General features: G+C 39.6%; 4 protein-coding genes and 1 long non-coding RNA gene across 7 annotated transcripts in view; 1 reads left to right on the top strand and 4 right to left on the bottom strand.

Moving 5' to 3' along the window:
• Positions 1-378, bottom strand: part of LOC104798519 — a 2,279-nt gene extending 1,901 nt beyond the window's left edge. Inside the window, exon 1 of one of the 2 annotated variants that reach the window (XM_010520649.2) lies at positions 1-378. This exon is cut by the window's left edge and continues 350 nt beyond it. In XM_010520649.2, the coding sequence (XP_010518951.1) occupies positions 1-304 (304 nt within the window). In that variant the 5' untranslated portion in view covers positions 305-378. The other variant, XM_010520648.2, reaches the window with a different exon arrangement.
• Positions 379-934: 556 nt separating this feature from the next.
• LOC104798518 (acyl-CoA-binding protein) lies at positions 935-2,864 on the bottom strand. The gene is made up of 4 exons (XM_010520646.1): positions 2,757-2,864; positions 1,893-2,010; positions 1,695-1,757; positions 935-1,149 (listed from the first exon to the last, which is right to left on the bottom strand). The coding sequence occupies exons 1-4, from the start codon at positions 2,766-2,768 to the stop codon at positions 1,070-1,072; spliced, it is 273 nt and encodes a 90-aa protein (XP_010518948.1). The 5' UTR covers positions 2,769-2,864; the 3' UTR covers positions 935-1,069.
• Positions 2,865-3,784: 920 nt separating this feature from the next.
• On the top strand, positions 3,785-6,431 carry LOC104798516 (probable polyamine transporter At1g31830). Its single transcript, XM_010520643.1, has 2 exons — positions 3,785-3,833; positions 4,855-6,431. Exon 2 carries the CDS (start codon positions 4,900-4,902, stop codon positions 6,346-6,348), a length of 1,449 nt encoding a protein of 482 aa, XP_010518945.1. The 5' UTR covers positions 3,785-3,833; positions 4,855-4,899; the 3' UTR covers positions 6,349-6,431.
• Positions 6,258-8,128, bottom strand: LOC104798517 (probable ribosomal protein S11, mitochondrial). 2 transcript variants are annotated; one of them, XM_010520645.1, is made up of 3 exons: positions 7,767-8,128; positions 6,567-7,195; positions 6,258-6,350 (listed from the first exon to the last, which is right to left on the bottom strand). In XM_010520645.1, exons 1-2 carry the CDS (start codon positions 7,867-7,869, stop codon positions 6,582-6,584), a joined length of 717 nt encoding a protein of 238 aa, XP_010518947.1. In that variant the 5' UTR covers positions 7,870-8,128; the 3' UTR covers positions 6,258-6,350; positions 6,567-6,581. The 2 variants fall into 2 exon arrangements, with proteins under 2 accessions (XP_010518947.1, XP_010518946.1); XM_010520644.1 differs by lacking the exon at positions 6,258-6,350 and having other exon boundaries at positions 6,413-7,195; positions 7,767-8,126.
• Positions 8,129-8,666: 538 nt separating this feature from the next.
• Positions 8,667-10,751, bottom strand: LOC104798514. Its single transcript, XR_769457.1, has 2 exons — positions 10,664-10,751; positions 8,667-10,423 (listed from the first exon to the last, which is right to left on the bottom strand). It is a non-coding gene; the product is annotated as an uncharacterized LOC104798514 (long non-coding RNA).
• Between the last annotated feature and the right edge of the window lie 936 nt (positions 10,752-11,687).

Below are 11,687 nucleotides of genomic sequence, written 5' to 3'. Positions count from 1 at the left end.
CCCCCTCCTGCCACGAGTTTCGGTGGCTGGCGAAGATCTCCACCACGCGCGCGTTGGCCTTGGAGTCCTCGACGCGCCGGGACTTCATCTGCCGGAGCTGTTCCTCCGCCGAAACAAGCCGCCGCCGGAGCTCATTGACCTCCGACGTCAACCGCGGCACGAAAGCAATGGAGTCGCTCGGGAGGTAAGCGAGCATCAAGGAGAAGCTCAATCCGAGAAATGACTTCGTCAGCTTCTCCACATCGCGTTCGTCTTCTTCTACGACGGTTATCGGTCGTTGTTCTTCTGATTCCGGCGTCGCCATTTTTGTGGTAACGAAAAGCTCTGGCCGGAAGAAAAGGGAAAGGACGAAAGATTACAAGAAAGTCCTTTTATCAAATTATTTTTTTATTATTTACATATTTATTTTATTTTCATGCGCTTAATCACATGTACGAGACTAAGTATCAAATTCATTCGATTTTCTAATGATCTTCATTTTATTCGAAATAATTTTTAAAAGGGTATGCTTTTTTTATCTACCAATTAATGTACTATTTTGAAAAAATCGACAATTCCAACAGTCGATTTTTTTTTTGTTAAACTTTTTTTTTCACGGAAATTGGAAGTTTTTGCATATGCAGAGTAATGTCTAGTCGGTTGTCCATCTCAATGAAAATACACAAATTTGATAAATAAATATATCAAATATTAAAATTAATAATAAAAATATATCAACTTTTAAATGGAAAAACAATTTTCTACACTTTTATGCCAAAATTGATGTTATTTTACCAAAATTGATATGAACTCTTTTATTAAAAAAAAAGTTGCCATATGTTTGAAAAGTTTGAGATATTTATTTTAGATATATATATATATATATATATATATATAATCATGATTCTAAAATATTGATAACTGAAATTAAAATAATCATATGATTAGTCCGAAATGAAAGAAAACACACGTTCATTAAGAAAGGCATCATAATCATAACCAACATAAAGAGCATCAGGACATTACAAGACAAGACAACAGTTGTTATTATTATTATTATTATTCATTTTGTGATGAAACACGACAATGATCATGCCGAAGAAGCAGCTTCTTCCTGGAGCTGCTTCACCTTAGTGATGTAATCACTCATTGCTTCTTCCTTCGACTTCCCTGTCTCGTCAAAAAATACCATTTCAGATCCCAATCTAAAAGATTACCGCCCACTTTCTTGCATTTTCTACTTATATTTCGGGCCAAATCATAGCGTGAATGTTCATCAATCCAACGGCAAATTCGAAGTACTGTCCACAAGCAACAATCTTTTTCGGCAAGGGTAGGTATGCATTTACCGTCCACAAGCTATAATCTTTCTATATGGGTACGCTTTTACCGTCCACAAGTTTCATTCTCTCCATAAGGGTATGCTTTTACAGTCACAAGCTACAGCCATTCTATAAGGGTATGCAGTTACGAGATCTTTCTACGAGGGTATGCTTCTACAAGCTGCTGTCTTTCTATAAAGGTATGCTTTTACGAGACGAGATCTTTCGATAAGGGTATGTTTTTACAGTCCACTAGCTTCAGTCTTTCTATGAGAGGGTATGCCTTTACGAGACGACATCTTTCTATAAGGGTATATGCTTTTATTGTCCACGGGCTATGGGGTTTCTATAAGGGTATGCTTTTACGAGAGGAGATTCGAGTTCTTCTTTTACCTTCGACGGCCTTCCAGGCATCCCACTTGGCCCTGTCCTTCATGTTGAACACTCCCGGACGACCTACCAAAAACCAACAAAGCAAAATAATCATGAAAGTTTGAACCAAGATGCGTGCTTTACGACGAGAGAGTGTAGGTCTAGATCAATGTCTTGGATCAAAAAGGGGGAAAGGTTTGGTTAAGGAGAAATGTTAACTGGTGTTCACTGGTCCAACAGTGGCTTGCTTGTAGAGCCCATAGAGGATGAGCTTGCTCTCGTTCGTTGTGCTCTCTGGAAGTTGCTTAGCTTTCTCGGCGTATTCCTCAAATTCCTCCTGCGTTGAACACAAACCAAAAGAAATCAATGTAACATGATACATTTTGCCAACCAAAGCAAGGCAAAGATTGATGAACTCCACGAAACACTTTGCACTAAGAAGGTGGACGCATTCAAACCAAATCCAGATTCGACCTAACAGGAAGCACCTAAATTCACAAACCCGTTATCCTCTCCGACCAGTTCTTAAGAAGGAAGGCAGATAGGACAGGCATGAAATCAATGCAACAGTGAAAGATATGCAGATCTAACCACGTAGGCCATGCGGAATTCAGCTGCCATAAATAATGAACAAATCCAGATGAAAAGTTCAACAGTTTGATCACATCATAGTTATTTGGACAATATCATAAAGCATCATTAACCCATTGTCGTTTTATCACTTCACAGCAACTTTGAAAATTTCAAACACAAGCATGAAGTGATTTATTGATCATCTGGCTTCTATTTTGAATTTGTGTACTACAAGGAAATGAGGAAACCGTTCACTCATTTGTACTCTACAACAGAGATCGGATCGATCAAACAATTCCCATGAAACCATCTAGCAAAACGGGAAATCAAATCTCAGAGGAATTCGAAAACAAAGAAAACCTAATCTCTGAGAAACGCAATTGAACGGAGGGAAAAAAACGCACAGATCGATCGGGAACGAATCATCTTCCAAGCGATTAAACGGTAGATTACATTACAGATAAAAAAACAGAACCGATCGAACGAGTAAGAAATCGGATCGAGCAATACCTGCAAACCCATGTTCAGCGGCTTTCTCTGATCTGAGACGATCGAAGACCTGGACGACGAACAGGGACAGTTACAAGACAGTACGAGACGGAGAAGACGAGGACGACGAGTGGAATATATAAAAGCCAAGGCCGAATGTTTTTTTTTTTCCTTTTTCGGTTTTAAAAAATAAAAAATAATAATAATTGATTCAATGTGGGCCCCACAATTTAATATCTTTAATAGAATTATTTTCTTAACTATAGGCGTTAATGTATTCGAGTTCAAAATCTGAAACAAAAATAAATGAAATATAACAAGGCGAAATAACTTATATTAAAAGGAGGAAAATCTTGGTCGGTCGATGACCCACCAACCAAATCACAACCGTTATTGATTTTTATTCAATATTTTATTTCGAAAACCCAAATTTAGATGGCCTGATGGTGAGCATGTTCTCTTCTTGGATTCAAATTCAAGCGTGGAGAGAGGTATTCACATGGGTTTTCCCGTTTCTCTGGATGATATAGTCGGACGAAAGGTCTGAACTTCTGGATAAAAAAAATTTAATCAATAAAAAATATTTTATTTCGAAAAATAAAATTATAGAGTCCGTAGTTAGACAAATCCGTACATCGCATGACCACACAAAAAGTTGCAAAGATGCCTCTCAAAACCACTTATTGGGCCGTTATGGGCTTTCCGAATCATTAATGGGCTTTGTGAATACAAATCATAAATTTATAAATATGGGCTCATGAAGATTGTTAGGCCCATCTTTATGGAATTAGTCAGCGTCACTGTTATCGAAGCCTTGACCATGCAAGCAACCATGTTTGTCTATACATACTCTATATATATACACACATATACATAATACATATACATATATATATATATATATATATTAATATTTGTCTGATGGATAGTGGGTAGGTGTGCGAGTGGACAAGCTTTAGAGGTTTTGTGCTGTAATAATTGAGGAGGCGCCTTGACTTGTCCCTGTATTCGCCATTGATTCCGGCGACATGGTCGAGGTTCGTGGAGTTTCCCGCTCTTACACCGACGGCGCCGGCGGAGAGGGTTGGCGACGGCGAGGTAATGACTAATAACTACAGCTTTGTCTTGAGCTTTCATTAAAAAAAAAAAAAGAGCAATCTATTGGACCCAAAAAACTTGATTAATTACATTTTCTTTTGATTCAAGAACAATAATCAACGTCAGTTAACAAAAAAAATAATAATAATCAACGATTCTCTCAAAATAAACTTTTTTTTTTATTTTAATTTTTTTTTATGTTAAGTGAAATATTGTGATATACATGTATAGAATATGCGTGAAAAAAAAGAAGGCATGAAATCATCAAATGAAAAATTTTCCATCCATTTGGCATAGCTAAACCTAGTAAAGACGCAAAACTTTATCTCGTCCCGAATTCGAATCTCAAAATTAAAAAAAAATGTAATTCCAATTATAATTCCGGAATTAGTATGTCCCTCGACCTATGACCCCGACATACCCAAAATGTTAAAAAAATTTCCACGAGTAGTACGAATTTCCTATCAAGGAAGAGAAATTCATAGGATTCTACCATTTTGGTTCATGTTTTTTTTTCCATGATGAAGATAACGATGTTTATGTCGTCATTGTCGAACTTTTTTTTGTTTGTACAGCAAAATTTTTATTGAACAAAAAAACTAAATAGTGAAAAAAAAAATTAGAAAAAAGATCTAGGAATTAAAACAAAGAAGAATCCCTTCGTGATTCAAACAAGACGGATCCACGGGCAGAGATCTAAGGATAAGAATCAAAACATAGATTGATTGGAATATTTCCACCGTTTATCCATAAAAGAAACGATTTTAAAATTCCAAGAGACAACTCGACGATCCAATTATCGATTTAAAAAAAAAAGATAATGCTTTTCCTTTTTATTAACATTGATTTGTTCCGAATCTTCACGTACTCATCGAATTCGACGGCGGCCGGCGATCCCAGATCGACCCTCGTTTTCCGGCGATCTGGGTTTTCTCTGGCCACGTCAAAAGCCTCCGCCTTCACGTTCCTTTCAATCCGGTGATACCCATCTGATTGTTGAATCTGATTTTCCGTTATGCAGAAACTGGCGACCGCCGTTGCCGGAAACTCACCCGCATCTCTCGAGATGGGTCGTCGTTACGACTGCGTTGAATACATCACCGTCGCCGGCGATGATACCTCTCCCGCCGGCACCGCCGGAGGTGATGCTTCATCACCGAGAGCCAACAAGTTTCGTAAAATATCGGTTTTGCCGCTGGTTTTCCTCATATTCTACGAAGTTTCCGGCGGTCCTTTCGGGGTGGAAGACAGTGTAAACGCAGCAGGGCCGCTAATGGCGATTCTAGGGTTTGTAACCTTCCCTTTCGTCTGGAGTGTTCCAGAGGCATTGATCACTGCAGAAATGGGAACAATGTTTCCCGAAAATGGCGGATACGTGGTGTGGGTCTCGTCGGCTTTAGGACCGTACTGGGGATTCCAGCAAGGATGGGTGAAATGGCTGAGCGGCGTGATCGATAACGCGTTGTATCCGGTCCTCTTCCTCGATTATCTGCAGTCCGGAATTCCGGCGCTAGCCGGCGGCTGGCCGAGGATCTTGTCGGTCTTCGCCTTGACTCTGGTCCTGACATATCTGAACTACAGGGGCTTAACCATTGTTGGGTTTGCAGCCGTTCTTCTGGGGATTCTCTCGCTACTTCCGTTTCTCGTGATAGGCCTCATCTCGATCCCGAAGCTGAACCCTTCCAGATGGCTTGTCGTGGATTTGCGGAGCGTGGACTGGAACTTGTATCTAAACACACTCTTCTGGAATCTGAACTATTGGGATTCGATCAGTACACTTGCCGGTGAAGTGGAGAATCCGAAGAAAACGCTTCCGAAGGCATTGTTCTACGCTTTGATTCTGGTTGTCGTTTCTTACATCATCCCGCTTCTGTCTGGAACCGGAGCTACGCCCCTGAACCGCGAGCTTTGGACCGACGGGTACCTGGCCGACATAGCTAAGATCCTCGGAGGTGCTTGGTTAGGGTGGTGGGTACAAGTGGCTGCAGCCACATCGAATATGGGTATGTTCTTGGCCGAGATGAGCAGTGACTCGTTCCAGCTTCTCGGGATGGCTGAGCGGGGAATGATTCCCGAGTTCTTCGCCAAAAGGTCACGGCACGGAACTCCATTGATCGGGATTCTGTTCTCTGCCTCGGGTGTGATCCTCTTGTCTTGGCTAAGCTTCCAAGAAATCGTGGCTGCAGAGAATTTACTATACTGCGTCGGAATGATATTAGAGTTCATAGCTTTTGTACGGTTGAGGATGAAATACCCGGCTGCGTCACGACCGTACAAGATTCCCGTAGGAACCGTAGGCTCTGTCCTAATGTGCATTCCTCCGACCATTTTGATCTTTGTGGTCATGGCCTTTTCTACTCTGAAAGTTGCCGGACTGAGTCTCGGTATCGTAGTCATCGGCCTGGTGATGCAACCGTGTCTTAAGCATGTCGAGAAGAAGAGATGGCTGAAATTCTCCGTTAGCTCCGACCTGCCAGACCTTCATCACGAAACAGCAGAATCTCCGACAGAATAAGACTGCAAAGACAATAGTTTTTGAACAATCCTTTTTTGAACAAAGCCACAGAGGGAGAGAGATCAGTTCCTATATCTGTCTTATTATTGGAATGAACGTATTATGTTTGAATAAAAACACTCTAAAAGAAGTGAGCAAATTTCAGACAAAGGAAATCTACAGCACTCCTACAACATGGGAAGAGAACCCGAGTTCTGTCATAAAAAAGAAGATCAAACCTCTCGAGAAAATTCTCAAATCCGACGTTTCCTTGGCAATCTGCATCCGTTATGAGCACGTCTAGTCGTGTCCTCGATGTAAACAATGGGGTTCTGGTCCGACCTGGAACTGTTGAAACCTTCTTTGAACGCAACAATGGCTTGCCTCTTTTTCCTGAAATGGATGAAGCCATTAACCTTAACGACCACCGATTTCAGACCCATTGTCCTTGCTTTTCTTCCGATGTGTTCAGCAGTTGCCTCGGCTGCATATCTTGATAGCTTCGGTCCGCCCTTTAGCTCGGGCAAACAGCCTGATGAGCCCCTGCATTTGACGTTTCCCTTTGAATCCGTCACGGTAACAAAGGTGTTGTTACGCAACATTTTGATGTGGACAACCTCTGCATTTGTTTCGGCATTTGGACGATAAAAGGAGGAGCCCCCGATTGGTCTTCTACTCCCTTCATCCTCTAGTATTCCTTTCACGGTTTCCATGGATTTCGAGTTCCACCATCCTCTGTTCTCCTGAAAAACTGCAGAACGAGTGAAATTCTGGAAGCTCGGAGCATTAGTAGCCGAATGTCTGCTTCCTTCTCCCGAAATTTCTCCCGATGCCCTGGGAAATGATGTTTCTTGCTTCCAGCTCCTCCCTGTTTTATTATCAAAGAAAGAGTTCAATACCGAGACACTTCTAATGCTGACGGGCAGAATTTCATGTTTTCTATATCCAGGAAAAGTCATTTCACATTGACGTATCATTCATGAGGAATCTTTTACACAACCAAGTTATACTCTGTTTTTGGATTCGAAATCTCCACATTCCGTGATGTTTGAAGCCAGATTCATCTAATTTCCGTTTTCCGCAAAGGAAATCACAGAACCCAAGAACATTCGAAGCTGGCTATCACGTCATAACCAAACCAGTACACAGTCTGATACGAACGTATAGCAAGAGAATGGTTCAACCCATCGGAATAGTACGTAGAAACAGATGTTAGAATTCTCAACTTCTCGAACAACCAAATCGATTCTAAAACATCAAATCACACACTTTGCTGCCAATCAACTTCAAAACAGGAATATAAAGCAGTGACCCCGAATCTGATACTCGCATGCCGAAATCGCGAATCTGATACAAGCAGATCACTTTCGGACCCTCGAGCATTTTCCCAGTAGCCAAACAGGACAAAGAATTAAAGAAATAGAACAGCAAAAACTCACCAAAGAATCCATTAGACTGAGAGGAAAATCGCGAGAAGCAATTGATCCCGCCACATCCACGAACCAAAGAAGAAACAGACGAAGCGCGAAGGAGAGAATTCATGTTTAGCTCCCGTCACTGTTCGACTCGCAAAGGTTTAGGGTTCTTCTGGTAATAGATCTGTTTGCGCTCTTTCGATTTCTCCGAAGCAGATGAATCCGATTTCAAGTTGTTGGGCTTTCTTTTTATTGGGCCTCATTGCCATTCCGGATTCGTTTTCAGTTCTAGGCCCATTGGGCCTTTTCATGTGTAGATGTCATTTAACCATTTATTTGGTCAAATAGCTCACGTCCACCATTAATAAATGAAATCGCAAATTAAATAAATAAACTAATAAACAAATAACACATGAATACACAAATTTAAAAAATTTAAAATTCTACGATAAAACAAAGGCCTTGAATGGTAGGAGTTTTTGGAGTTTTTAGAATCCAAAAACAAAAAAAAACAACATTCAAGTTTTTACAAAATTACTTTTCCTAAAAACTTAGAAAGCCATTTTAGTGAAAAAATCAATGAAAAACCAAAAGCTACTTTTTTTGAGTTTTCAAATATTATAAAATCCAAAAGCCAAAAACCAAAAACTAAAAACCAAAATCCAAAAACTAAAACCAAAAACCCAAAATAAAAGTCATCTCCATTCAAAGCCAAAGTAACTCTTCCTAACTTTGACATGATTAAATCCTATATTTTCTTTTATAAAAGAAATTAAACGGTTTTCAAAAACCGCCAAAAATTAAAACCTAAAATTAAAATCTTGCAACTTTTAGAAATTTTATATTAAATATGGCTTTTTTATAATCTTTTATAAATTTGAATATTAAAATACAATTTTCTATATCCAGCAAGTGACAGTCATATGCACAAACGTTTAGTGTTTATTTATTCTCTAAGAGCCAATATTTTAAATTTACATTCAAGGCTTTACCATTCATTATACATTCTAGAATTGTTTTAACTGCCTGTAATCCCACTTCATCTGCAGACAATAATAAATTTAACTTCCAAAGAAATACATAAAAGAGAGCATTATCTGATTTCCCGACCATGCTGACGAAGACCAGACAGATCAGAACCGATGGAGAATTCGACCAATCGAGGGCACGCACATGAGGATTGAGCCGGTGGTTTCAAAATGTACCCTGTAAGGTCACGACATGGCCGGGAATTTCACCCTCAACCTCACAAAAGCCACCAGCTCTAACACCATTACACCACAGTAGAGCAAATTCTCCGCAGCACTGATATATTGGAATCATAAACACAACAAGAACATCACTCCTGATGCTGAGCATGGAATCCCGAACAAGGGCGTTCAATATTTTGATCTTCTGGAAAAGATCTCGGGGATCATTCCATGGTTAGCCATACCGAAAAGCTGGAACGAGTCACCGCTAAATCTCAACCAAGAACATCAACAAACCGAGAAACAACCCTACTGCATTAAAAAAAAAACCTGAATCCAAACTGATGGTCCCGATTCTAGATCTCATGTCACCGTCTACGACTTCATTACATAACAAGTACCCACATGATGATTACCCAGAAAACCAGGTACCCGAGAACCCGTCAATCTCAAATACTCGAGTCCAGTCCAGCCCTACCAAAAACCAACGCTACACTTCGCCACAAAAAAACAACTCTTGAATCTTGTTTCAGAATTTAAACCCATTATTCAAAAGGAAGGTTAATTCTTCAGACAGATTAAAACTACTCAACATGGAACGGAGTGTTAAACAAAGACATGACCAACTTAGTTACCAAGTATCACTACTAGTCCGAACCTCCAAATTTGGATAAGAACCCTTCTTCCTTAGCACATAAGCATCATCTAGTCTATAGTCTTAGATACTTGCTTGGTTCAAATGCTGTGTTGGGTGCCCAAAGAAGCTGCATAAAATTTTATCAAGAATGGCAAAAGGGCCTAAGAATTGTGGGACAGAATTAAGTTGGTAAACAGTACAGAAACATGTCCACCACCTGGATCTAACCCCAGCGGTTGCATAGCTGATAAACCAACCAAACCGCGCTTCCTCTAAGCACTTAGAAAAAGACCATGCCATCGGAAACAAGCATGGCGATCAATGCAAAGTGCTGTTACCAAGAAACACCGCCATAGAGACAGAACACAGTCAATGATAATCTAAAACAACAACTGTGAACTTAATCACCCAGAAAGCAGGATTATAGGAAAGTTCCAAAGGGTACTGACTAGGATATCTTGACCACGAACGAAGCGACAAGAACAACAAAAATCCAAACTTTTCGACAAGCAAAAAAACGAAAGAATGTAGAAAACACTTGTGGGATAGATTTAGTAGGTGAAGGACTAAGTCGGTTTCACCAGTGGATCTATCCAGACGGTTGTCTGGCCGCTGCTGACTTAACAGCTCTTCATTTATGCACTGAAGCTCAAAGACCATGCCACTGCAATCACAACATAGCCCTCGATACAATGTGCAAATCAGAATATATGAACACGCAAACAAAAATACAATCAATTCAAAGCAAACGTCACAGTTATTAACACACGATATTGACATGACGGAAGAGAGAATTCACATATGGAAGATTCTCGAGCTGCTCCCTCACACCGATTTCTGGCTTTCAGATGAATCTGCACTTAGCCCAACCCGCAGACAACAGAGAACAGAGAATGAGAAGGATGTGATCTAATGATCCATTTCCCAAACATCGAATCGACAAAAGCAAAGATTCTAGAAATCATCGAAACCATTTGACATCCTATAATTTGGGATAATCATGATGAAATCCTCAACGAGAAACGTGAAAATTCAACCATGAAAAAGAGACGTTTTCAGAGAAAGGGAAAACAAAAAGTCGAATCAAACAATACCAAAAGACAGAAGAATTAGATAAACGTTTTCAGATCAAACGCGGAGCTTCTCCTGCGCCGAGGCGGCTGCCTCAGCTACGAGTGCATAGAATTAGGGTTTCGGAGAAAAGGAAGGAGCCAGACTCCCTTAAATAGAATAACAAATTGGGCCTTTAGTGGGCTGAATGATTGGCCCATTTGCTAATTTCTTATTGAGCAGGGGTACGTTGGTATTTATCAGATCGGGCCTTTTTCCTTTTGTGTGGTTCTAAAAGAGGGAAAAAAAATAAAAATTCGGATAGGAGTGGGTCCAAAAATAAGGTATTTTTTTCGATCCAAATCGTTTTAAATTTTCGAATGGTAATATTTTTAAAAAACTAAATTTTTCGGAATCGGATTGAACCGAATTTCGAATTTTAAAAAATTTTGAAAAACCGAAAAATTATACGGGAGATCTATCTTTTTAATAAAAATCAGAACTGAACCGAACCGAACCGAACCAAAATCGAACTGAAACGAACCGATCATAATAAAAAACCGATTAATATCTATTTTTGTAAAACCGAAAAAACCAAACCGATGTATTTCTATCCCGAACCCAAATCGATTCCCGAAATACCCACCCTTAACGTGATCCGTATGAATTAAATTATATATATACAATAATAAATAGAAATTAAACTCAATAATTGTTGACCCAAAAAAAAAGGATAATAAGACGAGTTTGGTAATTATCCATGAAAAATGTCGTCTTTCTGAGCCTAACCCACATGGCCGAGCCTTGGACTTTTGCAAATTGCCATGTGAAGTTTTTTATTTGTTAAAAAATTTTAAATTCCGTAACCAATGAACCGGATCCGTCGCTTTCGATTCCAACCACATTAAACCGGTTTCTAGTTTGGTTTGGTTTAGAAAATAAAATCAAACCGAACCAAACCGATGTGGTTTGGCTGCACGGTTTTTAATTCACAGTTGACGTGTTGTTATTGTTATAGACTTTGTGCAATAATTGCACACGAATCACATGATCCATCTTTTATATATA

This window comes from Tarenaya hassleriana, unplaced genomic scaffold, assembly GCF_000463585.1.
Source record: "Tarenaya hassleriana unplaced genomic scaffold, ASM46358v1 Cleome54, whole genome shotgun sequence".
NCBI lineage: Eukaryota > Viridiplantae > Streptophyta > Magnoliopsida > Brassicales > Cleomaceae > Tarenaya > Tarenaya hassleriana.
The sequence above is the reverse complement of the archived record's forward strand: the minus strand, read 5'-3'. Positions and strand labels throughout refer to the sequence as shown.